This window comes from Cucumis sativus, chromosome 3, assembly GCF_000004075.3.
Source record: "Cucumis sativus cultivar 9930 chromosome 3, Cucumber_9930_V3, whole genome shotgun sequence".
NCBI lineage: Eukaryota > Viridiplantae > Streptophyta > Magnoliopsida > Cucurbitales > Cucurbitaceae > Cucumis > Cucumis sativus.
In genome coordinates this window covers 1364719-1385355 of record NC_026657.2, presented here as the reverse complement: position 1 = coordinate 1385355, position 20637 = coordinate 1364719, and the positions used below count along the sequence as shown (strand labels likewise).

Here is a 20637-nt window from a genome sequence, read left to right as displayed (position 1 = left end):
CTAATATTTCTATGCCACACCACATACCTCTATTTCTATACACAACTTTTCTTGAAAATATATATATGTACAGAGAGGAGATGAAACAGTCTCAGTAGGATTATAAAAACTAATTTTGTAATTAAAAAAGAGAGAAATTTTAGAACACTTGAAAGCACCACTTTTTAAAAATAGTCTTTCAAAAATAGAAAACATAGAACCAAAATAAAAATTAAAGATAGCACATGAAAATGATCTAAAAGATTAAAGGCTATAAGATATGTTGGTTAATGGGAAACTTAAATATTCAAAACATGCTTTTCAATTTTTTCAATACTATATATTGTCTTGATGTCTAAGTCTACCCAATTTCTTGACCTAAATAAATAAAATAAATAATAAAAAAAAAGTGAAATAATTTAATAAACTTTGTTTGTAAAGGTTTTCCCCTAATACTATTGTCTTTGGTGTCTTCCTTAGCCCATGGATAAATTTACGATTCAAATTATAAATCTAATAAACTACTCTTTTTTTTCTTTGACATACATAACATGTCACCCACAATATCAAATAAACCCTTCCTCGTTTGATGACTGTTTGTTTCTTTACTTTTTGGTATCTTGAATCATTTTTGCATGCATCATTTAGAAGTTGATAAAATATAAGTTATTATGATTCATGTCATGTTTTTCGATACCTAACTATAAAATTGGTGTGTATACAATTATTTATATCCAACAGAAGTATAGTTAAATACTATTTCAAAATTGTGTTTATTAGGATATAGTTTTACTATATATATTATCAATGACAATAACCATGTATGTCTCAAAAATGGCATAATCTAGAAGATTCATCATGATAGTATGGCCAATTATTGTCTAAGATATAAATACAATATGATGGCAAGAATTGTCCTTTTCAATCCCATGGTCTCTTCTAAATAAGTATCTGGTATTTTGTGATTGGAACAAATCAAAATTTAGTAATTTTTTAATATCTTAAACTTGGATTATTGGAAAATTTTATAAACATTTTTGACAAATTTTTGTTTAAAGAATTGTGAAAAATAAATACATTCACATGGATTTATATGTTTTTTTTTATTATGGAGAATTGATGCAACTTTAATCAAAAATCATATTTTAGAGTTATTTTCTTAATGCTTTTGTTGAGATTCTCCATTTTCATAGAGTTGCTTAATGATTAATTTGTGTATGAAATAAGAGTTTACTACTTTTCTTTTCAAAAATTGATTTTAATTTAAATTAACCATTTCTTCAATATTTTTAGTAGAGTTAGTATGTGAATTAATTTCGTAAATGTTCCTATATATCCTATACTGAAATTGAAGTATAACTTCATCTTACAACTTTAGACCTAAGTGAATACTTCATAACCATGGACACATTAAGACACCTAAGTGAATACTTCATAACCATGGACACATTAAGGGAAGAAGTGCATGCATATTAATTACACATATTGATAATATATACAAACTATTAAAAAAGTGCACAATATAATTTCCACGTAATATCTTAAGGAGAACGTTATCTCCAGGTGGCAAGAATGGATTGGGTAATGGGGATTCGCCTCCGACATCCTCACCTTGTTGCAAAAAAATCCTAAGCTTTCTCAAAAAAATCACTTTCATGGCTGATCCCACACATCTCAAGCTTATCACCGTCCGATCTGCCACCAGGTCAATCGGACGGTCCAAAAAGCAATCCCGGAAAATCATCTCTCTCGTTAATCCCCATTAGAAATTCCATGAGTCAACAAAATTCTGAGGTTCGTAACAAGATTACCATTTTGAGTTCAATGAAGGAGACGAAGTTTTCTCCGTTTCGGACTCCCGAAAGACCCGAAATCTCTGTCTGAAAAACCCGATTTCCGACCCGTTTAGAAGATAACCCAAAAGAAAAGAAAGAAAGAAAGAAAGAAAGAAAGAATGGAGCTCTCTATTCTCTCTGTATCTTCAAACACTTCGACCATGTCCTTTGGTGCTAGAATTGGGATCTGTTCTACTTCAAGCTCCAGGTTTTTGCATTTTGCGATGAGGAAACGTGCCGGCGGGAGAGTTCCAGTGCCGGTCAGCGTTAGGGCGTCGGCGGAGCCGAGGAGTGAGAGATTGGATGAGGGGCAGACACGTAGCCGGTTCACTGCTCCGGCTATGGAGGTGACGACACTTGATACTAGTTTCAGAGAAACAGAGTTTCCTGTTTGGGAAAAGATTGGTGCTGTTGTCAGACTCAGCTATGGAGTTGGTGAGTCAAAATGTTTTCCTTTTGAGATTTAGCTTTCTGGGTGTTTTTTTTCCTTCACTTTCTTTCAATTTTTTTTTATGGGATTTGGAATTAGAATTGAAATCTGTTTTTTGAGTTTGTTTGTTTGTTTTTTTTTTGTTCTGTTCTTGTAGGAATTTATGGTGCAATGGCACTGGCTGGAAAGTTTATATGTTCAATATCTGGGACTGATTGGATGGGAGGATTTCATCCATCTTTGGATGCTATTTTGGAAGGGCTTGGCTATGCCGTTCCTCCAATTATGGCTCTTCTCTTCATTCTTGATGTGAGTTGATTTCCAAGTTAACAAATGCTTTTGCTCGACTGGATTTAGACAAGATGTAGGTCTTGAGTTCTTTGATGAAATGATTTTCGTTTTTGCAATAGTTGTTCGGTTGGTTCTAACTTTGAGGTGAAAACTATGAACAATGTAGGGTATGTTTATTCTTTTAGATTTTGAAAAGTAATTTCCAAAACTGGAAAGAAGCTGTGGATTAGATTTTGTGTTTTGATGCACCTGCCACCTAAGTTTAAGTCTTTAGTTTCCGAATGATTAATCACATGAGGCTTGGGTTTGTTTGTAGGATGAAGTTGTGAAGTTATCGCCCCATGCTCGAGCGATTAGAGATGTCGAAGACGAGGAGCTTCGAAGCTTCTTTTACGGAATGTCTCCATGGCAGGTAAAATGAACTCCTAGTTATGTTGATGAATATCTGATAAAAAAAAGCTGTTAGTTTGGTGTTTGCCCAAGATGAGAGAGTTTTTGTTTATTTTGTGTTCCAACTTTTGCAGTTCATTCTTATCGTGGCTGCAAGCTCAGTCGGCGAGGAGCTCTTTTACCGGGCAGCCGTTCAGGTTTGTGCTTCCGATATTTAGACATTTTGTCCCCTTGACTTCAACTCCGACCACAGTTACTCTTGCTCAAAATTTTTGCTTTGATTCACCAGTTTCTATACGTACGATTGTTGAATGTTGATTGAATTTCAGTCTCAAGGAGTACTAAATAACATTTCTATTCCCTTAACTTTCTAGGGAGCATTGGCTGATATATTCTTAAGAAGTCCTGATATTGGAGCTGATGTTCAAGGAATGGCATCTTTGGTATGCAAAATTATTCCTTTTGTGGATTATGACGAATTCTATCTGTTCACTTGTCTCGTAGTCGTCGTTTTTCTCTTCATCTTATAACTTTGTACCGTGCTCTCTTGATTATAGACCGGAGTGCTGCCTCCATTCGTACCATTTGCACAAGGATTTGCAGCTTTTATCACAGCTGCGCTTACCGGTTCACTCTATTACGTTGCTGCATCACCAAAAGGTCGATATTCCATCAAATCATTTGCACATGTTCAATTTTCAGTTTGGTTGACTGTCTCCAGTTTAATGAATACGTTTTTTTTTTTTTTTTCTCCAGATCCTACTTATGTAGTTGCTCCAGTTTTGCAATCTCGATCAGGTCGCAAAGATCTTAGAAAGCTTTTCGCAGGTTCGATTATAATCCTCATTTCTACTGTAAGTTGCACTTGTAAAGCAACGTTTGAATGTATCTGATTCTCCCTGGCTGAATTCTTGCTTCACTTTTCTCGAATGAGATAGATTAGTACTGAAGCTTGAAAAATGAGAGGGTGGCCAAAGTGAAAATAGAAAATCCTTCACGTGCTGATTGATTACATTCTACTTTCACTTCATCGATAACGACGGTCTCGCTCACCCTCAACATCTTTTGTGTAAACATTTGCAGCATGGTACGAGAGACGACAAATGAAAAAGATCTACTCTCCCCTCCTTGAAGGACTCCTTGCTCTCTACCTCGGTTTCGAATGGATCCAGGTAAGACCTTACCTTTCTAAGTAAACTACACAATGTACAAAATTCAAAAAACAGGAAACTCACATATTACTATGTCTTTTGGCATGATATTTTCAGACCGATAACATTCTTGCTCCAATCATCACACACGGTATATACTCCGCCGTGATACTAGGCCATGGACTTTGGAAGATCCACGACCACCGGAGAAGGCTACGGCAGAGAATTCAGCAGGTTAAGATGGAAGGTAAAAGCTCAGATAGTTTGTGAAAGGGAAGGAACAAAAAGTACTTTACATAGAGAGCAAGAAGAAGTTGTAAATTATATTTTTTTGGCAGAGCCAAAATTTTCCATCTTGACCATAAAAATGTCCATACAAGAATGGAAGTATATATTATATAGATCAAGAAATAAACCTATAGGTGTGCATATGAAAACAAATTGTAGTGATACTTATAGATAGTGAGGACATTTTTGGATATTTGGTTTTTATCCTAAGAAGGTGATGGAAAATATAAGAGAATTATAACTCAATGTAAATCATCTTGAAATGTAGTAATTTGAATTCATTAATGTATATAGAAAAGCCATAAAATGTCCAATAAAATAGTAGTTTTATTTATTACTATTTTTTGAGCATGGGAGGAAGAAGAATAATAGTATTAAAATTACTAGTTATATCATTGTTTATGGAATGAGTTATATAGCTTTTAATGTGAATATACAACCAAATGTAAAAAGGTGGCCCAAACTACCCATCCTATGTAATTTACCTATTTGTTGAAAACATATTTCTTCTTCTTTAACCTTTTAAGATGTGCAATGCCCATTTTGTCCTCAGTTTTAAATGAACTTTTTCTCACTTTTTCAGTTTTCTCTATCTTTGTTTTTTCTTATTACCAAAACATTATATACCAAAAGTATCAAAGTTTTAAGAAATTTGTGAAGTCCCCTCGACCGTAATGATAGTAACGATGCTTTCACATTTTTCTAAATTTATAAGTATGGTTGAAAAGAACACTAAAATAACGTATGAAAATAAGTGGTCATTTAGTTAAAACAGAGTTGTATTGACGAAGATATTATCAAAGTGAAGCTATCGTTTGAGCAACAACGAAGTGTCGTATGTGTGATCGTTAATTTTATGCGTGTGATTATACAACTCTCGCTTTGCAATGTTGTTTATGTTATATCTCTGTTAATATAATTTTCTGTTTGTCTCAAACTACCACTAACTACGTTTTTTGGTGTCCTTTCCAACCATGAATAAAAAGGAATAATTTTTTTTTTCTAAAAGAAAAACGAATATAAATAAATGGCCTTGCAACTTTTTAACTTAGAAAATTTTTAATTTGGAGAATTGAAGTTAAAGTTTTTTTTTAATGTATTAAAGTCAACCTTTTAAATTAGAGATTTATTTTTGGAGTTCTAAAATCATTGGACGGTTATTTAACTAAAACAAATTATTATCGATAGAGATATGACCAAAACAAAATTCATATATCAAAAGGTGGATGATTGTTGACCTCTTGTGCACAATTCAGATTGGTTGAGATATATTAAATGTACTAAACAAGCAACGAAGCAACAAAACCTAAAGACCCTCATCCACCCCTCTCAACTAAATTAATTATATTATCGAGATATTTTAAACGTACTCAACCACACAAATTTCTATACCTCAAACAAAATCACCGTGGAAACAATTTTTGCGAGCTTGCTACCATAGTGAGATGAATTTTTTTTTGAAATGTAACAGATTATAACAAATCGACTCACTCCTTGCTTGAGTTGCAAATGATTTTCCTTTCATTCCACAGTTTTTCGTTAAACTATTTTTTAAATTGTAACAAACATGAGCCGTCCTCAATGAAAAAAATTATAATACTACTTGAGTACCATACTCACTTTGTTCACACTATAAATTTGCTTTTACTCATGTTAGTATATCCTACATTAATATCACTATTGATGTGACACATAATAAATGAAGAGAAAGTAGTGTAGTAAAATATTACCATGTAACTATGTTTAATGAAAGGTATTACTATACCTAATTGTATCGGTCTCTTAATGAAATTTGGTATTGAAGAAAAAGTTCTCACCCACAACATATGAATTTGAAGATCATAACCAAAATTGGAAATGATGAGTGTTTGAAAGATATTAGATATAAAGGGAAAAAGAAGAAAAGAAGAGGAAAGAAGAGGAAGGATAATGATGAAAGAAATAGAGTAAAAAAAATGATTAATGATTTGAAGAGTTGGAAGTTGAAGTGAGTGTGAGAGCCATACATTGATATTGACCTAAGCCTTCCCACTACTTATTTGCCTTTTTCCAACTATCTCATTCACTCTTTCTTCTTGCTTTCTCTTTCCATTTGCCTTTCATTTATTCGAAAATAAACTTCATTTCTATCTTTTCTTTTTTTTTTTTAACTCTACGAAAGTGAACGTAATTCAATTGGTATAATATTTATAATATCAATTTTAAAGTTAGATGTTCGATTCCTCTACTTTCTGTATGTTGTAAAAGAAAATATATAACAAAGTAAGTTTTTCTCCATGGTATACATCCACATCATTTCTGTTTCTAGAGATTAGAGATTCATCTTTTATAATACATTTATTGGATTCATATTTAAAATTTTCTTTTTAACATTATCAATCTTTTTATGTGAACCATTTTTAAAAATCCAAACCAAAATTTACTAACTTAAAAATCTAAACTTTTAGACATCATTCAATAATTATTTTAGTTTTTTGGTTTTTCATTTTCTTTTGTTGTGTTTTTAACAATAAAATTCATATTCCTTTGTGAACTATTTTTCGTTTTTGTTTAAAAACAAAAAAAAATAGATTTTTTTCTTCTATTTTTCGTTCACAATTTTTTTAAAAGATCAATAAATATTAAAGAAGAATTAGAAGACCCCTCTTCTTCACTAGAAAGGAATGCAGTAATGAAAGTTGGACACAATTACTCTACGTCAATCAAATGGACAATTGGGTGTATATATTTTTCATTAGTTGAATGAGAAGTTTTGAACAAACCATAAATTGTCAGTCATTTACCAAATCAACATTGAAATACAAATAATTGAATTTATGATGATGCCACGTATTTTCATCATGACCGTTGGATCAAATTAATTATTTTGGTTTAATTAAATATTATTTATTTGAGCTAAAGTTCAATTGAGAAAAAAAACTTAATTTAGCTCGAGTGTTAAATATGACTCAAATTGGTAGAAACCATGAGTATGATCTATGGACCAACAAAACCCAATCCTATAAAGCCCATGGATCTCAAATATGACCTAATATTTATTATAAAACTCCAACTCCAAGAACATCTTTGCCTCAACCGATATAAAATAAGAGATCAAATCCTAAAGAACATACCATATTGCATCAACAAAATTTCAACTTTACGAATTACGTTTCTCCGCAAACCTCAAGTGAACATGCACGTGTTAAAAAAAACATGAAGACAGGTAAATAAAAATTTGGACACATGGATGCATGTAACTAAAAATACTTTTTAATACAATAATCCACAATTTACAATAAGCCAATAAGATTGCAAAAATTATTAGACCAGATTCCAAGGTATATATATATATATATATATATATATTATATATATATATATATATATATATATATATATATATATATATATTTATTTATTTATTTATTTATTTATCGATATACTATTGATAAACAATGTAAATAACTAGTAATGATTGTTTTTTCTAAAATGAAAATTTATCGCATGCTACATATTTCTTACCACAAAATACATATCAAGTATTTTTTCTTTTTGAAAGCTACTCTTCATAATGATCATACCAAACAAAATAATTTGAATTTGTGAACAATATACTTCCAAAGAAACAATAGAAACTATCTTGAAATGAGGATAAGTTGAATGTTTTTGTTAGGGGATGAGAATCTTAGGGTTTTTGTAAATTCATGGTTGTTAGGATCCTTAAAGTCACAATCATATCATCACAAGAGATTGAAAAAAGGATGCAGAGATTATGCAGATCAATAGGGGACCAACAAAACAAGTCTCTCTTATGTCAATTCATACACACACAATACAAATATATATAATATCATGTGATTGTGTGTAGAATAGCTAAAGGAATTAATCAAATAATTTTGTTTTGTTTTGTCTTCTTCTTTTCATTTTCAAGTGATTAGTTAAACTTTATCACATTTAAGGATTTTATGTCTACTTCTAATCAATGTTTTATGTGTTGTATTTGTAACTCTCTCTTGCAAACTTACCCTACAAAAACAAAGGGGTTGGATAACTATAATCTAAAATCTCGTTAGGTAAATATTTTAATTTATTTTTGGTTTTTAAACTTTGAATTCTTTTAACAATAGAAAGCAGAAAAAAATAAGAGATCATCAATAGATGGTATCCAAATATCTCAAACTAAGTTGTTCTCATCATATATATACTTAAAGCTCAACGGTTGATTCCATACATGAAAATAAGTCAAGAGTACAAAAGTAATAGAAAGAAAGAACTAGAAAAAAGCTCGCCAGAATAGTAGAGATGTCGTAATCACAAAATGACTAGATTTAGAGCACTGATTTGGAGGGATTACAACAATGTTTTTCTTGTTTGTTTTAAAAAAGTTTAAATAAAGCCTCATTCCCTTAATTTCTTACAAAGATTTGCAATTTTTTCAAGTAACAGAGTCAAATTATTAACCAAATTTCAAATACCAAAACAATTTTTTTTAGAAAACTTACTAATTTGGTATTTTTAGAAAAAAAATTGAGATCCACTGTAAGTAGGTACGAAATTGACAAATATATAAAGAATATAGAAATGTAAAATAACGTGGAGAATTGATTTACTTAGTTTACTAATTACAATATGTTAGCTACCTTTACTGGTAAGGATTGAACAATTTTATTAGGGAGAATGTTATAAGATATAGAATGATGAGCCTCTAAAGCTTAGTATACAATACGTTCACGGTACATTCTTTAAATCCTAGGATTATAAACATAATTTACTGATAAAAAAGCCCTTGTGTACTTGGTTCTTCAAAGCAAGATACAACAGATTCAAGGCTTTATAACAAATATTGTTCCATGAAATTTGATTTTTGCATCGTGTCTGTGATGCCTCGGGCTGGAATGCAAAGATTGAACTTTTCAATGAATGTGGCAAGTTTCGAATTGCAACTGTTGGGAAGATACTCTATATTTAGATGCCCTTAAATCACCTATATTTTTTTAAATTTTTTAAAACTATGATATTACTTCTATCACGTTGGATGGTTTTTCTCTAGACTATTGTTGTCTCTGTTAATCTGAACTTTTAAACTTCTCCCAAACTCTTCATTTTGTTACTATTCTATTATTATCCATACAAGTACTTTGGTTTCTGGGGTTTGATGACGAGGGTGTTAAGGTATGTTAACCCATTTTAAGATACCTTCATATTTGTTAAATAAAAAACTGCCACTACTATCCTTTAGTTTTCAAAATGACTTGGTTTTTGAAATATTGATAACAAATAGATAACAAAGAAATAAATTTAAAGATTATCAAATGAGTATGTTTTATAACCTTAATTTTCAAAAACAACAAATAAAATGGTTACTAAACGAGTTTTAAAGGTTTGAAGTTATTTAAGTTGAGTTGATGGGATTTGTTAGGCACATCATTGTTATGATAATCAGTAGGAGGGAAAAAAATACAATATTTTAGTATAGGGCAAAATAAAACAGTAGGTCATCTAATAAGTAATGTTTTGATGGTAGTTTTGTAGTTTGTACAAAGAAGAGGGACAGAAAAATGGTTTGTTTGTCATATAGAACAATCCCCATGGAGATAAATGCCCAGAGAAATTAAAGCTTTTCAATTACTCAGAAATCTATGCAAACTGAAAATGACATTTCACTGATTTGCTAGCTTTTGCCTTGTCTTTCTTTAAAACCCTAATTTTACACTTTCCCTCCTCTCATCTCTCTTCTAATTAGTTCTTACCATTACTTCTTCATGATAAAACTTAAAGGGGGCTAGTTTTTAACTATTTCCACTTCATGATCAATCTCTCTCTTCCTTTGATTCTCAAGTTGGAGATGCCCTATGACCAAGTCTTAACTCAAGATCCACCTTCTCATTTCCATCATTAATTGATATTAATGAGTCATCTCCTTTGCTAGATATGTGGCTGCAGTGAGACGAGGAGCTCGACGTTCCACCTCGAAGCTCTCCTGGAGACTTTAGGGATTGCAAGGACGACGCGGTTCGAGTGCTCGAAGGATGTTGTGCAGTGAAGGATGACTGGAGACATGAATCTGATGAAGTGATGGAGTTGAGGAAATTGATGTTGTCGTTCGGTAGTTGGTATAAGAAACAAACCTCGTCAATTTCATTGTAGATGAGTTTAGGGGTAGGGATGGTGAAAGACGGTGAGATGGGTTGAATTGAGTTGGGTTGGATTTGGTGATGGAAACGTACACGGTCGCGACGGTGGACATTCATGTGACCACCTAGGGCTTGGGCAGATCTAAATTCTCGTCCGCAAAATGTGCAATTATAAAACCTAGGGGGCCAAGTTGTGCCCATAATGTTTCCGGTGTCTTCTGCAAAAGCTCTAATCTCCCATGAATCATCATCCTCGTCTTGATGAGCTTGGTTAGGATTCCACATTTCGGTAGCACCAATAGTTACGTTGTCGAGCGAGAAACGTTGTCGAGCGAGAATAATTGGAAGGTAGTTGAGATGAGTTGAGTTTAGCGGGTAGATAACATTTAAGATGGGAGGTGAGAGTTTGAAAGGGATGGGAAATGGAGGAATAATAGGTTAAAAGGGAAGGGAATGGGCTTTTGGCATAATTGGGGGAAGAGTGGAGACAAAGTGCCAACCCCAAAAACATCTGCTCTCTATTATTTACAATTGATGTTGAACAAAGAAGGGGTTTTAACTAAAAGAAAAAAAGGGTTTTGACATGAGATAGCTAGGTAGCTTTTGTTTTACATTGCTTAACTTGATGCCTTTTGGTGTAAGATTGATTAACTTGATGCCTTTTGGTGTAAGATTCTTTCTAGGATTGAAAAACGAGACTTCATCATATACCTTCGTTAACCATTTTAAACGGTTATGAAGTTGAACAACTTTGATGAAATTTGAATTAGTCGAATAAAATTTAAAGATTGAAAACATTTTATGAGCTCAAATGAGCTGACTTGAAAATATAGTAGTAATTCTTTTTATAGTTTTCATTTTAATTGTCCCTAAATTTGTGAGTTTGTTCTATTTTAGTTGATAAACTTTTAAATGATTTGTTTTCAAGTTCTTCGACCATTCATGTTTATCATCTTTCAAATGTATATCTCTAGGTTATTCATGAACTTAAACACAACCACCACTTTGGTTATTTATTGCTATCTTACGTTTGATCTAAAATAATATGTTCATATTAACATATACATTTATACATAGACCTCTTGAATCTATTCATATGTAGCAACCTCACTGGTGTCTCTCTCTGGTGTTTGTGGCTGGAAACAAAACAATACAACATTTTAACTCTTTGGAGAAATCCTTTCTCAATTTGGGGAATGGGCATATTAAACTTAATTGGCCTCTTGGTACTAAAAATTCTTCCATATTTTCTTCATTTTTTGTTTTGCTTGAATCATACTATTAGACACTGTTTGTATCTCTTATATATTTGAATAAAATCATGTACTTTTGGGCTGTTTAGAGCATGGTGATGATAAATGTGTTAAGCAGGTGTCAACTTAGTTGAGATCAATATTCTAGAGCACCCACCAAGGATCCTTCTTCTTCTGGTAGTGTTGAAAAAAATATTGAATATCATACGCATTGATTATTGATTGAGAAGAGAAAAAAGAGATTTCACAATCTTTTATAAGATATAAAAGTTATTCAACTCATTATAAATTGATTTTGATTCGATGGAAGACTATGTTGTCAAATATGCAGGAGAACGTATGAAATGCAAATACAGTAAAAAAATGATAAATTATAGAATAAATTTGAAAAAAATAGTGACCCAATCAATTTTTTTTTTCATATCAGGTTGCTTAAATCTTTAAAAGTAGAAAAAGATAAATAATGATTTATTCATATCGAATTTTCTCTATACATTTAAAAGTTGTTCACATTGACAACAACAATTCATCTCCAAAGTTTACATAAACTCATCCCAAATCTTATAAAAAATATTTTCAATATATTGCTTGGGCTCATATTGATCTTTTCTTTTGAAAAAAAACAAAACCCTTCTCGACACTAACTCGATATATGAACGGTTGGCACAACAAACAACCTAAATACAAAGATCTTTAGTGTTCGTAATTGAGCATAGGTACTTACTTATGAGTTATTTACGAATTTAACAATAGAATTTAGAGAAGTGCAATATATATACTCTCTAAAGTATAGTGTATTATATTCTAAAAAAATTTCTCTAATAAAATTGTTTTTTCTCTATTCTCATGGACATGTAGCTAACTGAACCATATATGTAATCTATGTCGATTTCTATACTTTTTTTTATTGCTTGATTGTTTGATTTTGTAAAAGAAAATAAAATTGATTAAAAGTTTTCTAATAAAAATAATTTAATTTCTAACAACTCTCCATCTCTTCAATATTTTATTTTGGGCTCAGAAGTCCTTTCGTTCAATACTCAGAGTATTCAATCGACTAAGTCAAAAGCATTTATAGCTCTAATAATATCACTTATTTGGGACAAAAAAAAACAGTATTACCACAAATGTATTCTCATATATTGTTACTTTGGGTAAAAATTCTTCTTCCTTTACTTTTGGTTTCACAAATATCATTTATATATATATAAATTTCATTGAATACTTGGTTGTGGCAGATGGAATGGGCTCTCTCTCCCCTAAGTGATGAGGATGGGTTGATTTTGACTTAGTTTTAGAGACTCCAAAGTCCAAAATGTTGAGGCCCAAAACCCCACTTGAGGACTACTTACCAAATTTACATTTTCCTCTATTAAAACTTCAAACATGATGATCTTCAAACATTTTTTTTAGGAATGGTTTCAAAAATATAATAAACTAAATTGTTTACTAATATAAAAAAAATTCAATATGAGATTCTAAAATTTTGCTATATTTATAATATTTTCGTCAGCTTTGTTATTTGAAATAATTTTCCATTTATTTTGAACACTTCAAATAAAACTATTGAGGTGGAAAAGGAAAATTTTTATTATATTATGGATAGATGAAATGATCAAAGTTTTTAGTATTAATGATTAAATATGGTGAATTTTGTCTATTAGCATAGGAGCAATTCAATGCCTAAAATTCTTAGGTTGTATTAAATTGAAATGGAAAAAGATGGAAAATTATGTTAAATATTTAAGCTAGAGTTTGGTACTGTCTCATCATTTTAGTTGTTTTTTTTTTCAAATTTGTTTTCAAAAACTATATAATTTGGAATGGGTTTGTAGAATTTTTGTAAATATATTGCATATTTTGTGTCTAAACAATTTCCAATATCCATAAACACCAATAGAACATAGACATCCAAAACTTAGAAGAACATTAAAAGTTTAAGTCATTTGAAAGAAACAATACAACTCTCCTTTCTGGATTTCTTACCAACTAAGAAAGTTTAGAAATCTATTTATATATATATATATATATTATATTCATAAAAAGGAAAGGTTTTAGATGGTCATCATTACTCCAAATGACTATCTTAAGAAAGGAATAATCTCTAGTCTTTTTGTAACCCTAGAAGGAGAAATGTAATAGTTTATTGAAAAGGCCATCGAATGGAAAAATGTTGGGAAAAGCAAAAGACCAGAGAGAGGGTATATATATATATATAGGGTTTACATATTTTAACGGCCATGATTGATGATTTTGGTTTATGAACTTTGAAAATGTTTCTATTATAAGGTTACCTTATTGTGCTAGCTAGGAGTGGAGTCAAAGTCTCGTATCGGTTAGAAAAGATGACGATTATGACAATATAAATGAAACAAAAAACAAAGTCACGAGGATTTATATATGCCTAAAATGACAATATATTGTACCGTTATATGGAGAGATATTTATAGGATCATTTTCACTAAGATATTGTACTTTAAAAAAAAAGTACACATTTGAGTCCTTGTACCTTTAAAAGTGACAATTTGAGTCTTTATTATTCATAACGTTATGAAAATACTATATATAATAGAAATTGATAGTTACATTTTAAGAAATTCAATAAATGAAAAGGTAAAGATACGAAAAAGAAGTATCGTGGTTTTAAAATTACATATATCAATATAGATGTTTTTAATTTCGTTTTCTTAAACAAATATCTAAATTTTACCATTTATAAAATGAACCAAAGTTAAAAGTATAGGATATTAGTAGATGAAAATGAAGAATATACAAACAAAATAATATTTAAATGAAAGGAAAGAAATAATAATGTGCATGCATGAGAGGAGGAGGGTGATATGAAGGGAGCAGCCATGTGATGTCCAAAAAGAAAATTTTGTTATATACATTTGGTTTTTTCATTTTGCTTTGTTGTGTGTCTCTTTGTTGGAAGCCACTTTTACAACTATGCATTGTCTCCTTAGCAATATGACAATCAATTAACTTCTATCCCCATACTTCATTGCTTTTTTTTTACCCTCCTAAATTCTTAAACTTCTATCTTTGGTGCAAAATTCTATAATTCCTCGTGATCTGGACAAAAAAATTGATATGACATCTTAAATTGTGTCTCAATATGTTCTATCAAATTTGAGAATAAAATATGGTTATTCTTGTAATGTAATATTTAGTTTTTGAATGCATTTCCTACTAGAAAGAGTATTTTTACGTGAACACTTGTTAGAATGATTTAAATATGATATATGACGTTTTAAAGGACCAAGTACGAAAGTTTTGTTGGTAGGGATTTGAAGCAACATAAATCTCAATGAACAACTATGTCGATTTTTTCTTTTGCTTTATACTTTTTATTTATTTTTAATATAAATTTCATGCTGTGAACCTAATAAAAATCAAATATAAACACTCATAAGATCAAATTTATGTGAATAGTAACACTTTGAAGTCTTAACATGCTAAAGAAAATTTTATTATTCATTTCCTATACTTGATAAACAATTCAATAACTTTTAAATTTTAATTTCATATAATTGGAAAAAAGTTTTGAAAACATACGAATTCTTTAGCATCAAAAGCTTACCCCTCCAATTTCTTTTAATTTTCTTTACCCCGAGTTTATCTCTAGCTAACTTTAGCTCGTCTACGAGAGAGTATAATAAGAGTACTAGAGACGTCCAAAATGTATATACTATCCAAAAGAAATTGCTTTTTTTTTTCTCTTAGGGTAAAAATGATTAGTAAAAGGTACAAAAAAATGTTACCAAGTCTCCTATTTGCTTGTTTTGGTGCAATAGTTTTTTCCATCCCATCAACCAATGTTTTAATGTACTAGGAAGGGTTAAAGAAAACGTCACAGTTTCAATTTTATATAAATATTAACGAAGATATCAATACAATATCCATATTTAATGGTTATTTCTTTAAATATTTTTTTAAAAAATATTTGTATTAATAAATAACATTCTTTTATAGTTTTAAATTACTATTAATAACATTTTATTGCTTGTTTTTGTACGTTTTATTTATCAACTCTTTTTTAATTTTCTACGTACAAAGTAGAATAATGAACTAACTAAAAGAGATATATTATGTAAAACGAGTTGGTAATTATGAGTTTGTTTCTCTCTATAATTTGTAATTCTCCTATCAATAACTACTTACAAAACAAGATTCAAAATTCCTCTTCAACTCAGTACTGGTTTTATATCATCCAAATGTCATACAATCATGAATCAATAAACTTAACCGTGTGGAGATTTAATATTGGAAAAATGTTGCAATTGGGTGGATGAAATTACCTAATGGGGAATTATATATATTCAACAAGTTTGACTTTGGAAATAATTAAATCTGAAGAAACTGAGAGAGGAAACACAGAAAAACAAAAGCATAAAAAAAAATGTTCCTCGTTTCATTCAAAGCTGGTGGGTTCCAAAAAAAGACAAAAAAATAAAAACCCATCATGGTGGGGCATTAGATTCCTATGGTGTTTAAAATCTTAATTCATTATTATCAATTGATATAAGTTGGATATATATTTTTAAAAGAAAGTTTAAAGAAAGGAAAGTGGAATTTAAAAGCAACCCACGTGGATGATAACGATGGAGTTGTCGTTTTTATGGATTTCATGTGGGAACAGCCTGTATTTTCCTCCATTAATGGTGTTCCAACTTGCAGAGAGAAGACGATGTGTTCCTTCGTACATATTTTTTTATTTCTATTTCTCATTTATCTCTCTATCTACTATTGGTCCTATCGAGGAACTCTTTTTTTTCTCTTCTTCTCTCTTTACACTAAGAAAATGTTTTCGACATTCAACAGTTTTCATCTATATACTAACAGTAGTAATGTATGAATGTAAGATTAAGACTCATAGTAGTAAATAGTAATAGTTTAACTTTTGAAAGTGATATAACTAAATTCGCTTTTACATGTAAACTTAAATTTATTTTTGTTCAAACCAGATGAGATTATAAAAATTGTTATATTAAATAATATCGTTAGACTTATCTTCTATTATTAACTTAAATTATTTGGTCAATCCGTGATTTGAGAGTTGTATTACATGTATTTTTTTTTTATCTAAAACTAAATGATAATTTCTCGATTTCGGAAAGTTTTAAAGGGTGTTATTCGATCTTTTATTTTCAACCATCTAACCGGTTTTTCTAACCCTAATTTTTTCACTCGTATATAGGGTATTAAATTTTATTTTCTCGGTTAGACATTTTCATGTTTCAATATATTTATAAGTTCGCCAATGACATAAAAGAGATAAAACGAGATTGTCAACGCCAAAGTCTTTAAACCTTTGTTGATGACTTTTAAGCTTTTCATCGATGAGACATGTTAACGACATTTTCAATGATTATATTAATTAAATAATCTTTTTTATACTTTTAAATTATTATTAATGATAATTTATGTGGTTTACTAATAATATGTTAACTACATTATTAAACATTGGGAGTGATCAATTTGTTATATTAAAAAGATAAATAGCATATCTATAATACAAATTGAGGCATTAATAAAGTTGAGGGTTTCACTACAAGAAATTTGGTCTTTGTCAACGCACACAAACGTGGGAACATCTTAAGAAATATGAGGCAGAGCTTCTACCGAAGTTATTTTTGCGTGGGCACGCTTCATGACAAAAACTCTTTTGTCTTTTCCTTTGCCAACGTTTTTGACATAATTATGTAAGTTAAAATTGCCCACGCCAATTAAAATCGTGGGCGAAAATATCTTTTTTGCTCACGATCATGACAAAAACAATCATTATCATGAGCAGAAAAGATATTTTCGCCCACGAAAAAAAGCATCGACAGAAAGATCTTTTTACCCACGATCATTATCATGTCAGCAAAAATAGGCTTTCTAGCCACATTTGTTTCATAGGTAGAAACAGTTTCTACCAATGAAAATATTTTTGTCGACAAAAAAAAATTTCTTCTCACGCTAAATTTGTCTATATATATATATATATATACACACACATGTGTCAAATACTTTTTTTGGATATAAATTTGATTGTTAGCCACAAATGATAGTTGTTTCTTTTTTGCCCAAACACAAAATGTCGTTGGAGCCTTCCTAATTGCCAACATATTTCTAGCAACACGAAAGACATGACAAAAACTATTCTAACTTTTCACATTTGTTATTAATACTATATGCTTCTAGATTAATTTTTACATATATAATAAATTTCATAGGTATAACAAAAATATATCAAACATTGCAACAAGAAATTAAATTTTAGAATGAAAATATTTTCAACCATTAATGCTTTGTCAAAAATATGACGAACCATAATTTTTTTTTTTTATGTAAAGTTATATGATCTATATTTATTTCCATTTTTGGCATACCAAAATGAACAAAAAAAAATATTGAATTTACAAAAAATAGTTAACTTAGTCACAAAGTCTTAAAAAAACAGTCATTCTCTGCTCCTTCAAACTACTTAAACCCAAAAAATGTACATTAAATGAATAAAAAACATGCTAAATATTAACTACTCGTACGACATGTATCTAAATGGCAGCATAAACAAATACAAATTAAGTTTCTAAAGTATCATCCCCAAGCTCTCATTGCAACCCTATACAACATATTTTGATCTTTCATCCAACCATCAAATAACAAATTTAAAGTATTTCAGTACTACTCAATTAACAAAAACACACTGGCATATAACAAAAACAACTGAAACTTATAAACTCTAAACAAGAAGTGTGATTACCTGAAATGAAACAAACAATATATATATACATAAGTAGCGTGAATTTATAAAATGAGATAGATAAGATTTGAATTTATATTTAACTTCAATTCATGTAACTTTTGGAATTAGAAAAAATTATAATTAAGGAGACACAAAAACGAATACCTTATTAAATTTTATTATTATTTTTCATCTTGAACTCTTAGCTTTAATATAGTTTCATGTATATTCTTATTATTTTGGGTAATTAATTAAGCTTTTCTATATTGGTCCTAAATGGATTCAAAATAAATAAAGTACATTTATTATTAATTATCCAAGTTAGAAATACTTCAGTTTTATAAAATGAATGATCAAGACATGTGTATCCATAAAATTGAATTATGCATATCAACTTATTCTTCATTATGACTTGACCCATAACTTACCTAACACAAAATAGATTGTGTTTAGAGAAAATAGACTCATTTTGAATATATTATTAAGTTGACAAACAACTAGCCACCACAATAACAAAATATTTCTTTTTCAGGAAAAAAAAAACTATACAATCTTTCTTGTTCATAATTAATCAAAGTAAGTTGATGGAAATATATATATATATATAATATATACATATAAATAATATCAAAACTTCAAAGAAATTCGAAAAGAAAATTTGACAAATACACTAAGTAGTACAAAATATAACCATTTATTTTTTAGTAAAGCATAAAATTTAAATGTTTATACTTTGTAACAATAATCATTATAATATTATTGCTTGAGAGAGAAAGATTAAATTTGTCTCCTACTTGGTTGAATCCTATTATATAATATATATAAACAAAATATCCTATTATATTAATATAAACAAATGCTCGAAATATTGTTCATACAAAAGTTGTAAAGTTTGTAGTTCTGTCTATTAACGTGGGTAGAAAATAATGTGCATTTTTTATCATAAGGTAAAAGAGTTGTAATACTATTATCTCGAATTAAAAGTATTTTTTAAAATGTAACATTCTATAAAAACTGAGCAGAAAGCTTCAAAAAAATACAAGATAATGATGAATAGAATTGGAGAGAGAACATATGTGAGTACGTTTTCTTTTCTTTCGACTCTTTTTGTATGTTTCGTTTAATTTAGAAGAGGATTTTGGTTGGATTTTTTCAAAATGGTTGAGATTGCAAGTTGTTGGAGAAAGCAGATAGAAAAGTTTGATAAGCCACCCCAACTTGGCTAGCTTTAACTTGTTGCCTATAATTGGTTGAAGAAATGGTTTTTGTTTAGGTGAATTGAATAGAATATGGATCAAAATGATGGCTTAAAGGGGCCATTGTTTTCTTTGTAATAAGCCAAATGGTTTAAGAAATGAGAGACTTTTGGTCATTTGAATGCATAATTCTCCTTAATTCAAAATTAAGACTATGAATTTCCAAAGATGGCAAGTTGATAACAGAAGTTTCTAAAAAATTGCACATTTTCTAATTTGTTGAAAATGGAAGCCAACAATGAGAAAATAGTGTGAATTACAATTATTGTTGTTGTTGGAATTTAATATGGGTTTGAACTTTGAATTTTTTTTTTTTTTTTTTGGCTAATTTGGCTGCTTGAAGAATATTATAAAGTTATTGCATTTCTTTCTAAATAATTTAATTGAAGTCAATCAACACTTACCAACATTATCACCTCTTCCATATCAAATCATCAACACAAGTTGGGGGAATGGTTGGAAAACAAAAACAAATTACAATTTGATGAAGTTTACTCTTCTCACTAACTATACCATAAGTCTTTATTTTTTAAAATTTTTATAATGACTCTAGTTTTCAAAATTTAACTAAAATTTTTAAAATATAGATAAAAGAATAATAGTAAAGTATGAAATTTGGAGGTTGAATGAATACTTATGGGTTTAAATTTCTAAACAAAAACCTAAAGTAAAATAATATTGACCAAGAAAGAGACATTAACCTATTGTATTTTTTCTAATTAAATATCGTATGACTTTTCCAAAGAAGAACACATTGATTACAAAATTAGAAAGGCATCTCTATGAAATAAAATATTAGTTAACATATTGATAGCACACTATGGGAGCAACTATTTTCACATTGGACTATATGAGTATTGTTAGAGCTTTCATACTAGACTTGTCTAGAATCATGGATATAATCATTTATTAAAT

The 20637-nt window shown here is 29.6% G+C and overlaps 2 protein-coding genes across 2 annotated transcripts; one reads left to right on the top strand and one right to left on the bottom strand.

Moving 5' to 3' along the window:
- The first annotated feature begins 1765 nt into the window (after positions 1-1765).
- LOC101203999 (hypothetical protein) lies at positions 1766-4704 on the top strand. Its single transcript, XM_031882921.1, has 9 exons — positions 1766-2249; positions 2402-2553; positions 2852-2947; positions 3060-3122; positions 3300-3368; positions 3483-3585; positions 3682-3753; positions 4009-4097; positions 4194-4704. The coding sequence occupies exons 1-9, from the start codon at positions 1934-1936 to the stop codon at positions 4344-4346; spliced, it is 1113 nt and encodes a 370-aa protein (XP_031738781.1). The 5' UTR covers positions 1766-1933; the 3' UTR covers positions 4347-4704.
- Positions 4705-9921: 5217 nt separating this feature from the next.
- PALM1 (transcriptional regulator SUPERMAN) lies at positions 9922-11257 on the bottom strand. Its single transcript, XM_004148710.2, has one exon. It carries the CDS (start codon positions 10763-10765, stop codon positions 10181-10183), a length of 585 nt encoding a protein of 194 aa, XP_004148758.1. The 5' UTR covers positions 10766-11257; the 3' UTR covers positions 9922-10180.
- Positions 11258-20637: the final 9380 nt, after the last annotated feature.